General features: G+C 42.5%; 1 protein-coding gene across 6 annotated transcripts in view; it reads right to left on the minus strand.

The window, feature by feature from the left end:
• The window catches only part of INAVA (innate immunity activator), a 50658-nt gene that overhangs the window by 10350 nt on the left and 23965 nt on the right, over positions 1-16343 (minus strand). For 3 of the 6 annotated variants that reach the window (XM_072997464.2, XM_020805317.3, XM_078392760.1), the window contains exons 2-6: positions 10478-10604; positions 8325-8449; positions 6814-6936; positions 3538-3766; positions 1637-1690 (exon numbers count right to left, since the gene is read on the minus strand). In XM_072997464.2, coding sequence (XP_072853565.2) covers positions 1637-1690; positions 3538-3766; positions 6814-6936; positions 8325-8449; positions 10478-10538 — 592 coding nt within the window. In that variant the 5' untranslated portion in view covers positions 10539-10604. The remainder of the gene's footprint in view (positions 1-1636; positions 1691-3537; positions 3767-6813; positions 6937-8324; positions 8450-10477; positions 10605-16343) is intronic. The other 3 variants (XM_072997465.2, XM_020805318.3, XM_078392761.1) reach the window with 1 other exon arrangement.

Genomic DNA, 16343 nt, shown 5'->3' on the forward strand with positions numbered 1-16343 from the left:
TAAGATTCATTAAGTGTCTCTCTGCTTCACCTTCAAATATAGTTGGGTGCTGTGGTACGATGAAACAGCACCAAACTTGACAATACAGTGGTGCCTCGCATAACGATTTTAATTGGTTCCAAAAAAAAAAGTTATGTGAAACATCGTTATGCGAAACACCATTTTCCATAGGAATGCATTGGAAACCGGTTAATCCGTTCCAATAGGCACGGATTGCCGTCCTTAAGCGAAAAAACCCATAGGAAACATCGTTAAACAATACAATGTTTCCTCCATTGGAATGTATTGTAGCTGACTCAATACATTTCAATGGCTTTGCGAAGTCAATTTTTGCAAAATTAAGTGTGTCATAAAAGGGTCAAAAATGGTTTTAAATGCTTGGATTAGCTTCTGCACCCTCTAAAACGGATGCAAAAGTTAATTTGGCTTTGATCTGACTTTTCGTTAATTAATGGTGAATTTTTTTCCCCCAACTTTTGACAGCTGTCAAAATCTGACAGCTCCATTATTTCCTATGGGGGAAGAAAAAATTCACAAAAAATTAATGAAGACTCAGCAACTGTTCTAAATTCTTGGGTTCGTTAGAGGACCCCCTAAGTCGTGTGCAAACCTGATTTGGCTTTGATCTGAACTTTCGTTAATTTATGGCAAATTGTTTTCTCCCCCATAGGAAAGCATGGAGCTGTCAGATTTTGACAGGTCCATTGGTTCCTATGGGCCGGAAAAAAAAATTAACCATAAATTAACGAAAAGTCAGATCAAAGCCAAATCAGGTTTGCACATGACTTAGGGGGTCCTCTAACGAATCCAAGCATTTAGAACCGTTTTTGACCCTTCTAAGACACTTTTTTAATTGAAAAAAAAACATCATTAAGTGAAGCAGGGGACCTAAAATCGCATTCGTTATGCGAAGCATGGTCCCAAACTTCGCTAAGCGAAAATCGCCCATAGGAAACATCGTTATACGGTGCATATTATTTTCTTAAAAAACACATCGTTATGCGAATTAATCGCTAAATGAGGCAATCGTTAAGCGAGGCACCACTGTACAGTGAAAAACCATTTCGATCAGGTCCTGCCTTTATCTTTGGCCGTGCACTGGGAACAAAGCTTTAACCATATGGCATGAACTGGGACAAGCATAAGAGACATTCAAAAGCTATAGTCAGAAACCCTGTCCTTTTAAAGGAATTTTAACTTCATGGAGTCACGGGCTTGTATTCTCTAGCCAGATAATCTGCCACTACTTTAAAAACACAGAAAAAGAGGTTCATACAGTGTGATCTGTGGGGAAGAAGAGTGACTGACCATACAAGGATAACATGGAAGAACATAACGAAGAGTACCAAGTTGTCAGTCTATCCCAGCACATGAAACAAGGATAAACACAAGGCTATAATCTATTGTTTTAAAGTCATTCTTAGGTCTGCGGTCCAAACATGCATTTGCTGCTATGTGATGAGTCACGCAACTCTGCACACAACAGCAAATGCCTACAGGACTTTCTTGTGGCAATTCACAGTCAAAAGTTATACTGATCAAATGGGTACAATGAATACTGTATATAGGTGCAAGAGAAGGAAGGGTACAGCCGTAAGGTGAGAAGAACACTAGAATTGTGATTATCTAAGCCTACCTTCTTCTATGAGAGCCGTATCTGACAGGGAACTCTCATCAGAGGCACTGAGCCCTGAGGAAGAAACAAGAATCAGCACTGAAAAGGTAATGTGCATGTTTGAGCATGGAGTGCTGCTGTTTGGACCTTCGACACACGTCATTTCATCCTTCCTCTTTGCCTACTCACAGTTAGTAAGCATTCTGCAGCCCCCAGGCATGCTCTGTCCTTATTGGACCATATGGAGCAGAGGTCCCAAAATGTAAGGGTCTCACCCAGCCAGCCGGCCGGCCTTTTACCTTCAAAGAGCACCACTTCAGAAGCCTAAGCAGTGGCACTCGCAGCTTCAGTTAACAGAAGCAGAAGGAATTATGAGGAGCAAGCAGAGATTTCACTGAACGTACAGATATTCAAGCCATTAACCAGAACTGGTTGGCATTCTGATGAAATCTGCACTCGTAGATCCCACAGAATATCACAGATGGGGGGGCACTGACTACCTCTCAGCTGGTACTAGGCAAACTCTCAGCATCTCAAACCACAACATTCAAGGCACTGCATTCCTATACACACACTCAGATTCCTCTAAGAAATATTCCCCAATGAAATTGAATTAACAGCAGCCCGACGGATTTGGATTTGCATTTTGGGGAGCTTCTTTACCCAAATCCTTAAATATGAATGGATTTAAAAAAAAAAAGATCCTTCCACTTTTCACATATAGGAAGGATAATGCATTTTGGCTACAATCCAATGCAAAGTTAAATGTTGTTAAGCTGATTGATTTCAAAGGGCTTAAGCATATTTAGTACCATGATGGAGTGTGACTGGGAGGTACAAAGTTGATTTTAGTGACCACTAAGGGCACTAAAATGGGAATACTGACTGGTTGACCTCATTCAACTCTGAGTTATTTTTTTCTTTCATTTGTTTTATTTTATGATTTTACTACTGCTTTGCTTATGGTTATGCTGTTTTGTTAATAGGACACATGCTTTTCATGCAAAAGATCCTAGGCTCAATAAGGCTGTCCTATTTTCATTCATTCATTCTTTTTTTTAAAAAAAAAAATTGTACTCTGCCTTTCTCCCCAAGAAGACCCAAGGCAGCTTACAATATTATTTTGATCATGTCATTAAGTCCCACTGTGGTCAGTTGGGTTTATCTATGTTTGCATACGATTGGAGCACATCTGCATCAAAGAGACTGGGACTGAGAAAGGATCCAAAGTATTTCCTTCCTAAGCCTTCCAAAGGGTTAATCCAACGCTACAAGGTCTTTGCGTCATTTGGTGCAGGTATCTACAGGTTTCCTCCTCCAGCTGGCTCTCCCTGTTCTTTCTTCAGCTCCCTTTGTCAAGAGCTTATAGAAAACCGCAGCTTGTAGATTGATACAAGACAGGAAAAAGCCATAAAAGGTGAGCTTCCTGTCTCAGTTTGGGAGGAAATCCAACTCAACCACTCCTGTCAAAAGTTCCCCTGCCCTATTTCTTAGGCTAGCCAGGAGCAGTCGAAACCTACCTCATTGCCAGAAAACTCATACTTACAAAAAACACTTCCTGATATCAGCAAAGAGTCTTGTGGCACCTTAGATAAACACATGTATTAGGGCATAAGCTTTAATAAATGTGTTGGTTCTTACAGTGCTCCAAGATTCTTTGTGCCTTTTTTTTTCTGGAACAGACGAGCCCTGGTGCCTTTCTGTAAACAGCCCCATGCGTGTGCCACTTCAGTTTACAGTCCATTTAATTGGTGTCCAGTTCTCTAGTTGCCACACAGAACAGGAGCCTCCCTGTCCTCTTAGGCCTTTTGCCCTCAGGCAATACGTGCTGAGATTCTCAGACCCTCCACTTGCAGCCTTGCAGCTAAAGCTCCACGTGAGGTATTTCAGAGCCATTCGGTTTCCAGGTAGGTCCCCCTCACCTCCTAAGGCTGGAGCACTAGCCCTTAGTTGCAATGAATGCTTGGCAGCCAGTTGATACTCCACCAGGGCTTGCTCCAACTCTTTCAGCTTCTTTTCCTCCTTCAGCACGGCACTTTTCCGGCACTTCCGAACCTGCTTAGTAAGATTCTCTTCCCGCAAGAGGCAACGCGAAGCTTCAGCAATCTGCAGCTGAAGAGCCAGATCTCTCTCCAATGTGCTCAAGGGATCCTGTGCAAAAAAAAAAAAAAACCAAAGTGTTTCTCCAAAGGGGCACATCCTATAAGATTTTTTTTAAAGCAAGGAATGCATGAGATCTAAAATGATAGGATGTGAAGCCATCGCCAAGGAACAGCCAGCACTATCTTAACCAAACAAATCTTCCCACTATATGTCCAAACATGGACTGCTACTTAGATCCACATTGGATTTTCCAGGCACTAACGGGTCTCATGACACCAAGGAGGGAAAACAGCTACTTGGCTCCAACATTTAGGGGTGTATTCACTTTTGTTCCAAGCGGTTTAGACATTAATGGCTGTGTGTTCTGTTATTTTGAGGGGACAGCACATTTACACTATTACTGTATACAAGTTGCATACTCACTGCTTTCCATTGTAGCCAAGTGTCATTTCTTCGGTGTTGTCACATGAAAAGATATACTAAAATATTTATGAAATGTGAGGGGGTGTACTCACTTCTGTGATATAATGTATATACTCCAGGTACAGTATATTAGATATTACTTTGTTAACCAGTTTTACCGCTGCCCCTCTTACACTCACAAGAAAGCTGATTAAACAATACAAGGGGGATTTTCCTCTTTTTCAGAGCAGTTTATGAACTGATTGCGGATTCTAATCCTGTTTAGGGATTTTCCACTCTTTCAGTGCATGCTTATTAGTGGAGTGGGGATTCTAATCCAGTTTAGAGATTCATGAGTCTTGAGCTAGGGTGGTAATTATTCTGGATTTCAGTAAACTACAGTTTAAGGACTGTATTCCTTTGTGTGGGCCATGGGATTTATGGCCTGAGCAGAATTCCCAGGTATCTGCTGAGCGTAGCTACTTGGACGAGATAAACCCTCCACAGTCTAAGAATGCTCTCAGACTCCTAGTCCTACCGTGTTTCCCCGAAAATAAGACAGGGTCTTAGATTAATTTTTGCTCCAAAAACGCATTGGGGCTTATTTTCAGAGGATGTTTTTTTTTCATATACAACAATCTACATTTAAGCAAATGCAGTCATGTCATCTTCTGATTGCTGCGCAATGGTGGAGGGTGGGGTTTCACTTCATTGGGGCTTATTTTGGGGGTAGGGCTTATATTACGAGCATCCTGAAAAATCATGCTAGGGCTTATTTTCAGGTTAGGTCTTATTTTCGGGGAAACAGGGTAGCAATATCAAAAGATTCTCTGTTGCTACTTTATCTTTCCATCCTTAACAGGTTCTTCGTAATAAGAAAAAGACAGAAGAAGTAACTTGATAAAGTTACAGATGGAAAACAATAAACCAGAGATATGTTTAATGATGGAAGAGACCAACTTCAGATGGAAAGCATTTTCAAATGGAGGTCCATGTGCTACTATTCCATCTTTCTATCCTTAAAAGTTATATTTTCTATATTAAGGAGAGAGAAAGAGAGTGGAAGAGGTGGGGGAAAAACAACAGAGGACTCTGAATGGAGAATGATGTGGTGTGAACATGCAGTAAATGCATCACTATGATGATGTGATAAAAGCCATGTCTGTAGGGTCAGCTTGGGGAGTCAGCCAAAATTTCAGGGAGCATCCCCCTTGCTCTAGTCATAAGCCATCTATGCTTCTTTGAAACCACCCTCAGGGGTGTTAGCAACATCTCAAGTGAGGTGTAATTTAAGGGAGGGGGAACTCTCTGTGTGCATGTGTATGTGTGTGTGTGTGTGTATGTGTGTGTGAGAGAAGCTATGGTTAGCAAAATAACAATTCAACTCAGCACTCACACCCTGTGCCACCCACCTGTAGGCATGGAGAAAAAGAATAAGGAGTGCCACACCTAGGCTGCCTCCTACTGAAATTATTATTAACACAGGGAGAAGGAGAAATAGGACTTGCATAACTTAACAGGCAACAAGTCCCATACCTTTGATGGCAAGGAGGCACGGCTGGGGGTTGTCCTCCTGAAGCCTGAAGCTTCTCCTTCCCTTTGGCCTTTCTAGCAAAGGGTTGAACCCACAAAGCCCTCTTTCTGCTGACAGCTGCTCTTTGACATATTATCTTCAAAGGGAATGCACACATAGCAAATTCTCAAACAAGACATCATTTCTTTGCACAGAAAAGATGTTTTCCTGCATTAGTATAAGATGGCTTCAGAATGGTGTGAGCTAATTATAAATGCAAAAACAAAATTGCCTGCCCTTAATAACAGTAATAATGAGGTTTATGTGGAGAAAGTGCAACAAGAATTACAGGCAGAAAATTATATGAGGTGCATAAACTCTCTCAGCAGTGGCCAGTATGTTTCTCACCCTCTAAATTTTGCAGGAAGAAATCATTTATATGACAGATGCAGGTACTGTGGAGTTTAAACTTCTGGTTACAAAGCACTAGTGGGAACCATGTGGCCTGCAAGTCACACACAACTCTTCAAGGCCCCCAGAGTGGACTCCTGTACCTTTCCCTAGCTGTCCCCACATTACATAGAAAAGAAACAGCCCAAAAACACTGGACCATTGTGTCGCTAGAAGCCTCTGGGTGTGATTTCAAAGCTATTCCGCTCACCCTGCACCTTTTAAAAGGCCCCAAATGGCCTTTGTTTCAGAAATAGAATTGATCTGGTCAATTGGGTGGGGAGGAGAGATGCAACCCTCAGAGGTCTAACTGATGGAAAATGAGGTGGGTGCAATCTCCAGACCCAACCATAGTATGAAGAATCCTTTTTGATTTCATGGGACATATTCCAGACTCATTTTTGTTTCCGAGAACACTATGATCCCTGAAGGTGTGTGCAGGAGGAAGGGGAAACATGTAGGTCTCCAGATATTCCTGGATTCCAATTTTTATTGCCACACTGAGACCAGCCAGCTCTGAGGGACACAGGAGTCCACCAACTGGTTACTCCCGTTCTGAGATATAGTGTGTCCAACAACAAAAAATGACCAAAACAAACAATAACAACCCACAATCCAGGAACATTTACATTACAGTCTCTTGTGCATCGAGATAGCTGTCAGTCATGATCACCAACATAGTACTAATATTAGCAGCATTTTTCCCATATCATTTTAGAAACATCCTCACCTCTCCTCTTGAGAAAACTGCCTTTTCATCTAGTCTGAAAGCAGCACCAATTCGACGGCGGACTTTTGGAGGCTTCTCTCCTGGTTTCAAAGGATATTCTGAAGAGAGCATTCCTGTCAGTTCCTGCCCCCCAAAAAAATAATTATAAAAGGTCAAGAGAAGGACTCGGTTTCAAGCTCAGCCCACCAGAGATATACAAATTACCCTATTATCAACACCAACACCACCAAAACATGGCTAGCTGAAAGCAGGTGATTTTTTAAATTTTGTTTAATGTACTATTTCCCCCCCCCCATCAAGGATGGGGGAATAACTTGTGGATTTTTTCTGCTCTGAAAGCCAAAATAATTTGATGTCCCTTTGATATTAAGCAGCTTGATGAGGGGTGGACTACCATTTGCCATTTTATTTTTGATAGCTAAACACTTGAAGCTGACTGTGAAATTATCTGCTAAATATTTGATTCACCCAGTTAACAGATCACCAGAGGTTGTTTATTATTTATTATTACATTATGTAATTGCACCCCTTAACATTGCTCAAAAATTGTTTTCAGGGTGATTTACAAAATATTTATAAATAAAAAGCAGATAAATTGTATTTCCTTGCTATTTTCATTGGAGTGTTGTACTTTTTCACGTTTCCTGGATGTCCCATGATCATGAGATAACCTCAGGCAGAGGAGACTGTCATGAACAAATGCCACACAAAATACCTTGGGCAGAGTTCATTTCAAACATTTCCAAAGCCACTTATTTCTAAACATCTCCTGCAAGTTGCATACTGTACTGACATGTGAAGAATAAGCTCTGAACTGATCTAAAGGAGAAATGATACTTCCAATGCAACAAAAGGTTCTGAAATGTCTCCCTGCAATGCCTAAGGGAGCAACAACATGGGGTAGTTCCAGTATCCTGGATATACTGTATACTGACTTCTTTATTTCATCTCTATGCCAACTTTTTCACACAGGTCAGGGCGTATGAGAATAGGTTAGGATGAAAAGGTTAAGATTTTTATATAAGTCTACTGGAATTTTTTCCTGTGTGGAATTTAAGTTGTCACTACTAACCATGACTTATTTGGTAGGCTGAATCTGAACCAGAAGTTTCAGACAAATTTCTTCGGGAGACATTGTTGCATTCAAAACCAATGCATAACCAATCGTGAAGAACGCTGGCAGCTGCAGTCTAACAGAGCCACGTGTTGCCCGGCATGAACCACAGCAAGTGGCCAGGTTCAATTTAGAAATATTTTTCTAAAATGTTCCTAGAATGATGCAAGAACTTCTTCCATGGGAAAAAATGTTCCTAATGCCCAATTCACCCTTTCCTTGTCTCCAGTAATTTTCTACCAACATTCGGGCCTTTCAAACCCTTTGAGCAAACTTCTCCCTTTTCATTTGGCAATGGAGTCACCGCTCCTAACAACTTAACTTCATTTCTTAAGCAGCACAAACCCCACAATCCCCAGCAGGTTAAGCCGACCCTGCGCCTTTCCTGGCCCCTTACCGCCTCACGCAAACACAGCCTTCTCAGCTCTTCTACACAGGCTTCCAGCCGTTCCTCCAGAGCCTTCTGCTGCTTTCTCATGGCTTGGGTCAGATCCTTCATTGGAGACACAGGGCTGTCTAGTCCTAAAAAGAACGAGACAGCAACAGAATGCCTCGTCAGCCAAATAGCATGAGAAGGAAGGAGAAAGAAAGCAACTGCATTTAATAAGCCAGACAGGGTGCTTTTTGGTACCTTTCTGGAGCCTGCCACAGGTTATGCAAACGCATCTTTAGAGACAAGTGTCATTAGCATTTATTCTGAAACCGGTTAGGAACTTGAAAGGCAAGGCTATTCTCTGACAGCTCATCATGTGGGGCATGGAATGTGCACAACACTAGTGACTGGTTAGCTTTCACTTCATAGGCTATGGGTAGCTCAAGGTCACTGCTGCAGATCAGGGCAGATAAAGAGAAGACCCAACCATATTCCTGACTGTTAGGGTTACTGGAAAAGTAAGCTGCTCTGCCTATAGACCGGAAAAGAAGAAGTGACAGGCTTTGATCTTTGTAAGCCGTAAGACAGAATTTGCAGCAGATTTTAGATCTCACTTAAGGGAAATCAGTGCATGGCTTCTTCTAAAGCTGTGGTACACTCAGCCACATCACTGTCTCCTTGCCAGCCACATATAGTTTTAATCTCAGCATGTCCCAGTTCATCCCCCAACAGGGCAATATAGCAAGTCATTCCATATGTATGACTAAAGGTGAAAGAGTCCCGAATGGTTTTCTGATATCTTATTGCACTTCTTAAGGGGGTGGGTGGTCAGAATGCCTCTGTTTTAGTATTAGAGGAGCAGCTCCTATTCACATGTGTTCGGAGAAAAAGAGAAAAACTGAGATTGCAGAAGGAATCAGAAGCAGCAGCAGAGGTTGAATGCTGGGCTCTCTTATTCCTCTGGTTCAGTGTGAACGTCCAAGTGCAGGTTTTCCTTTCCAAAACAGGAAAGGGCTAGGTGGCCTCTGTTACTTATATATCCGATAGCCTAAGAGCTTCTACGGCTAGCTTTTTGGTAGTCCTTGCACTTTCCACTGACACTTTAATCCAGGCAAAACACAAATGTTTCATACCTTGGAAAGGAAGAGTGTGGTGGCAGGGAATGTCCAAGACACATGTTAATACAGAAACCAGTGTATTGATGTTTTTACATTTGCACCCTTTCTCTGTCTGGTGCTGTCCACCTCCATTCTTGCATCGAGCCACTTGAATCGTGGACCCCATTGTGTGTTTGTGCATTAGTACAAACTCAGTGAACAAACCACCCTGTGAGACAGTATCTGTGTGACCTGACAGATGGTTTTATATAATTAAGGGGCATGCCATGTTATTTTCCAATATGAATAAAATTCAAACTGTTTATTTATTGCTACATTTAAAGTACAGCCTTTGGATTTACTTTTACTGCTATGGTGCTATTCAGGGCTTTTTACATTTTTAAAAGCATCAGAAAGCAGTTCCTGACATTGAGAAATAGAGCTACAAACCTTGGGTAGCAGTTAGGAAGAAAGATATAGACTTATGTTTCTAAAGACATAAGCAGTGTCCCAAAGGGCCACCTACTCATAGGAACCAGGGGTTAATTTGTCATCATACCTATATTTCAAAGCAAACTGTTTTCCTAAGAAAGCAAACTAATGTGTTGTGTGACGAGGGGAGTGATGACTTAAAAACAGCAGGCAAGAGAGAAGACTCCAACCCTACCACACCAGTCTTAAAAAGCTGACACTGCTCTTGGTGCCACTTGCTTGTGATTGTGTGTACTGTATTTATGCAATAAATTATTCTGGAATCTTGGACATCCCCATCTGAATCCTGTGAGTTGTATCATAGCCCAGCTCAGAGGGGGGAAAGGAGACAATGGGGCCAGCCATGAATAACAAGGCAAGGCGTTCTTCCCACAGCTGTGCTTTTATCTCTGTGGCCACAGATCTCAGGCAGCTGCAGTGACTTAAGCTTCTGACCCCAGTCTAGGGCAACTTGTAGGTCTAAGGCAAAAAGAAGACCCTACAAAGAAACCATTCTTGCTTTAGCGTGTTGACACAGGAACAAATCCAGGAGATGATGTTGACCCTGCTGCATTTCAGCAAGTTGGAATTCCCCTATTAATCACATACCTGACTGCACTATGATCCCACTGTCTGTGTCGCTGGCCTCATCCTTACTCTTACTCTTCATGGCCACGCTCTGGATGCTGGAGGGAGGTGGTGTGACCACACCTAGAAAGTGCTGTAATAGCGTCTGCTAACAGAAACAAGACAAAAACAGAGTGTACTTTACAGACATACTCTCCTGCGCCATATCTACAAAAGCACCCTTCATTTCTCCTCACACAATACCTCTAAACAGAGTACGATATCCAGGTGGTACGAAGACCCTGTGTCACTACAGGAGCCACCCGTCCCTACAGTATCTTCTTAGTTGTTTCCCGCTGCAAAATTTGGCCACCAAAGAAGGGCATGTGGGCAAAGAGCGATGAAAGGACTGAGGAAGGGCTAGAAACAGGCTTTCCAAGATTGCCACAGCAGCTGTCAGAACCAGAACCTGCAAGAGCGAACTGGAGCTCTCCAACTGTACAGACAGGGTGATCAAACGAGCATCCAGCCTGCTGTTTGGACTGTTGCAGGGGCAGGCTAGTGCGATGGCATGGTGTCTCTGTTGGAGTGAACTAATCCACCCCCAGAGTCTTTCTACCCACACCTTTCTGCCTCCTGTCAAGGGGCTTCTACTTTTCTGTGTGGGCAGGATTATTCTACTTTAATTCATCTCCAGCATGAGTGACTGCTGAGAATAGACCAAAGGATGCCTTCCTCTTGTAATCTGCCAATACCATGATGTGGCTTAATAAGAGAGCTGCCTCATGATACAGGCAAATGTGTGGAAGTGTTTAATTTCCAAAGGCAGCATAAGCAAAGCCAGACCTGTGCTCCTGCCTGCCTGCCTGCCTGCCTGTGGCTTGGCTTGTTAAAAGGGATACGTGAAGCAGTGGCAGTGGGAAGGGGAGAAATAAGGGAGATTTTTGTTTGCTTTTTTGTTTTACTGGGTCTTCGAAAGAAAAGCAAACAAAAATCCCCCTCATTGCCCCCTGCTGTAGGGTCACTTGAGGTCCATATCCTCTTTGGATGTGAAGACTGCACCAAATGGCATACACTGCCTTCCAGCCACCCTATTTAGCCTGTTCCAGCCTGCTTTAAAATGGGTATGTAGACAAGCTCAGGGGCTGTACACCAAACTCCTGCATTAACTGGGCCTTCAGCAAACCTAGGCCTTGCAGTCCAACCTGGCTAATCAATCTATCAATCTATCAATCAAGTCAGCAAAAACAGGAAAGAGTGGTCAGTAAAGAAAAAAGACTTGAGCCAGCAAAGGTTGTGCAAGATTAAAAGTCAGCTCCAAACTGGTTCACCCTGATGTCAGCTTAACTACCTCCTTTGAAGGGAATGATTTTTAACATTCTGGTTTATTAGCAAAGCATCATGAAAAAAGGAGGACAAGCTTCTGTGCAGAAAGAGGTAGGTGTTCATTCAAATTAACCTCTCTGTAAAGTGACAGCCCTCTATAAATCTATTGCACCTGTAGTATGCAGTCAAAGCAAATTGCAGATTTGAATAACCCGTTTCCAATGCAGCTGAATGTGCTATAGATAATATCTAATAATGACACAACATTTATAAAGTGCTCTTCAAAGTGTTCAGATTAGTTCAGGAATGGCAGAATGAATCGGGTCAGTATCAGACATGCATATAGAAGACAAGGGTAGGGATGATTTAAATATTCAGAGTAAGTGCCTTACCTAATGCCACCAAATGTAGAAGCAAGATCTTGAGAAAGTTAATTTTTGAACTTCAGCTGCTAGAATCTCTCAGCTAACATGGGCATGGTGACTAGGGAAATCCTAGGAATTGTAGTCTCACCACCACCACCACCAAAAAGAAATCCAAACTCTTAATGAATTTGCAGCTCAGTCCCTCAGCCACTAATCTCCACCCAATTTCTTTTATAATAAACAAGACCAGAAAGCAAATTTCTGGCTTGAAGAACATTTGCAGGAAAGCAGGAACCAATCTGCTCTTCGACCTGAGGATCATGTCTTGCAAGCCCCATGTAAGCTGTAAAGAAAATAAAATGTTATCTGTCACAGTTAACTGCACTTTGCTGTAGTTCCAAATGGAAAACTGATAGGTAATTTTGGCTCTCTCACATAGTTTTACATAGTCTCTCTCCAGCTCTGTTATAACGCCATTTACTGTACTTAATCATCATTTCTCCTTCTCTTTCTCCCCTGCTAGACTAAAAGAAGAACTGAGTGAGCATCAGGATGAAGCAAACAGGTCACTGCCACTGCCAATGCTATAAAGCTCACTGATGCTAGGAATAATATTCCCACCCAAGCTTTAGTGTCAAAAGGACAGACAGTGGTTCAAGGTGCCATTGCACAAGATGCCATGGTGTGCCACCCAGAGGTCGTTAAATTGTTTGGTAGAGACAATCATTCTGGCTTTCCTTACAGAAAGAGGTGGCCCCAAACATCCTGCCTGCAGCAGCTCTGCCTGTGTTTGCACAGCACTTCCCTGCCCTTACTTAAGTGAGTCAATCTAAAAGTCATGCTGAGTTTTGTCTAGAGCTAATCCTGGGACTGCCAGTCTCCTGGGCTTGGTGGACAGTATTTATTGCGCTGGTGCCAAGTGCAGATGTGCTATAGAGCCCGGGGCGATGTTGCTGGGACCTGTCTGGGTTACTGTTCAGTCCAAAAAGGCAAAAGAAGCTGTGGGTGTGAGCTTGTCTTTCTTGCTTTGGATGCTAAATTCACTCATAAAACTGAGACAGGGGTATGGCTGTGGTTACTGAGTGTACTTTCCCCAGAACTATACAGTCTCATAATTGTGCTGTTTATGCTTTTTGGGGCTTGGATCAGGAACCTCATTAAGAGGCAGGGCACCTTAGGCATCCCCAGCTAGAGATTAAAATAATTATGTGCTGTCAAGATGTTTCCAACTTATGGCAATTGTCATAGGGGTTTATTTAGGTTTAAAGTATTTGGAGGTGATTTACCAATCCAGTCCCTGCTTGTGATAGATTCTGCAGTTTTTCCAAGATTGCATAGGTTAGGTGGACACAAAAGCCCATCAGCCACATGTGCTCCAGGTGATCTCAGTTGGCCCACCTCCCTGGAGGTGTTGTGAGGATTCGAACTGTCAGCCCCAGGCTCCGCAATCAGGCATTCCAACTCAATGAACGACACCACAGCCCATAATCCTCCTAAGTTGTGATTTGGTCAGCTGACACAGGAGAACCAATTGACTCAGAAAACAGTAGATAATCAGACTTTTTTCTACCTCACAAAATGAAAATAAAACAAGAGAACCTCATACACTGTCTTAAGCTCACTGGAGAAAAGACAGGCTGAAAATGCAACTAATAAATAGTGGCAAGAATCCTTACTTGCATCAGTGTAAATGCACTGGTGTAAATCTCAGCCAAAGATTGACACTAGCTGTGGGGTCGCTGCTTGTCACATGTCAATCTCATGAAGAGAATATACACAGTGAATCCTTAACTAGCAACAACTTGTCACTGCGATTTACATTGTTGCACTTCCACTGCGATAAGTAAGCAAAGCAGTTCTGGCCAATAAGAGCAACGGGCAGTGGGAAAGGCCATTCAGTTTTCACTGCTTTACCAATCTGCCTGCAGCCCACCTCTGGCCTGTCTGCTGTAGTCTGCCCGCTCCAAGTTACCTGTCTGCCCTTTGGCTTGAATGCTTAGGTAATGGTTTACTAATTCCATGCCGGGAACTAATAAATGTTAAGCCCTTCATATCTTTGGGTCTCCATTCCACCATCTTCCGAGGTGAAAGACCTGGAATGTTGTCCATAGGTAGGGCATGGAAGTATAAACAGACCAAGGAAGCTTCTGGGGAGCTGAAGGCCCCATCACACGTGATACTTGATTGGTAAACAGCTATAGAGAAAGCATCATGAATTAAAGAAACTTCAGATTAGAGATATTTTTTTCCTGGCACATGTGTGATCTCTAATGAATCAGTGTTCCTGTTGCATTTACAGTTACAACAACCCCTCTTAATATCATTCCATCACCTCTCTTAGGTGCTTGCTTTGCACACAAGCAATAATGTTTCAGCCAGGGACTACCAACCTACAGAACGTGCTCTTCCTCATTACACTTTGTCAGCTGTTTGAGTCAAAGAAACTGTGATGTACTTACAACTGTGATGTAATTCTAAGAGGCAGGGGGAAGCTGTGTTAGTGTGCTGCAACAGAAACAACAGTTTTGTAGCACCGTCAAATGGAACAAGCTCCATTTGCCACAAGCTTTTGTGGACTATAGCTCATGAGGCTACAGCCCACCAAGGAACTAGATTGCTAACATGCACTGGATTATGGAGAAAGGCAGAGAGTTCCAGAAAAACATCTACTTCTGCTTCATTGACTACGCAAAAGCCTTTGACTATGTGGACCACAGCAAACTATGGCAAGTTCTTAAAGAAATGGAAGTGCCTGGCCACCTTATCTATCTCCTGAGAAATCTATATGTGGGACAGGAAGCAACAGTTAGAACTTGATATGGAACAACTGATTGGTTCAAAATTGGGAAAGGAGTACGACAAGGCTGTATATTGTCCCCCGGCTTATTTAACTTATATGCAGAATACATCATGCGAAAGGCTGGATTGGAGGAATCCCAAACTGGAATTAAGATTGCTGGAAGAAATATCAACAACCTCAGATATGCAGATGATACCACTCCAAGGCAGACCATTCAACATCACAATAATCCAAGTTTATGCACCAACCAGCATTGCTGAGGAGACTGAAATTGAACAATTCTATGAAGATTTACAACACCTTCTAGAACTGACACCAAAGAAAGATGTTCTTCTCATTCTAGGGGACTGGAATGCTAAAGTAGGGAGCCAAGAGATAAAAGGAACAACAGGGAAGTTTGGCCTTGGAGTTCAGAACGAAGCAGGACAAAGGCTAATAGAGTTTTGTCAAGAGAATAAGCTGGACATCACAAACACTCTTTTCCAACAACACAAGAGGCGACTCTATACATGGAAATCACCAGATGGGCAATATCGAAATCAGATTGATTATATTCTCTGCAGCCAAAGATGGAGAAGCTCTATACAGTCAGCAAAAACAAGACCTGGAGCTCACTGCGGTTCTGATCATCAGCTTCTCATAGCAAAATTCAAGCTTAGACTGAAGAGATTAGGAAAAATCACTGGGCCACTCAGGTATAATCTAAACCAAATCCCTTATGAATACACAGTGGAAGTAAAGAACAGATTTAAGGAACTAGATTTGGTGGACAGAGTGCCTGAAGAACTTTGGATAGAGGCTCGTAACATTGTCCAGGAGGCAGCAACGAAAACCATCCCAAAGAAAAGGAAATGCAAGAAAGCAAAGTGGCTGTCCAACGAGGCCTTAGAAACAGCAGAGAGGAGAAGGGAAGCAAAATGCAAGGGAGATAGGGAAAGTTACAGAAACTTGAATTCAGACTTCCAAAGAATAGCAAGGAGAGACAAGAGGGCCTTCTTAAATGAACAATGCAAAGAAATAGAGGAAGATAACAGAGAAGGAAAGACCAGAGATCTGTTCAGGAAAATTGGACATATTAGAGGAACATTTTGCGCAAAGATGAACATGATAAAAGACAAAAATGGGAGGGACCTAACAGAAGCAAAAGACGTCAAGAAGAGGTGGCAAGAATACACAGAGGAATTATATCAGAAAGATTTGGATATCCTGGACAACCCAGACAATGTAGTTGCTGACCTTGAGCCAGACATCCTGGAGAGCGAAGTCAAGTGGGCCTTAGAAAGCCTGGCTAACAACAAGGCCAGTGGAGGTGATGGCATTCCAGTTGAACTATTTAAAATCTTGAAAGATGATGCTGTTAAGGTGCTACATTCAATATGCCAGCAAGTTTGGAAAACTCAACAGTGGCCAGAGGATT

Source organism: Pogona vitticeps, chromosome 4 (genome assembly GCF_051106095.1).
Source record: "Pogona vitticeps strain Pit_001003342236 chromosome 4, PviZW2.1, whole genome shotgun sequence".
In the NCBI taxonomy this organism is placed as follows: Eukaryota; Metazoa; Chordata; class Lepidosauria; order Squamata; family Agamidae; genus Pogona; species Pogona vitticeps.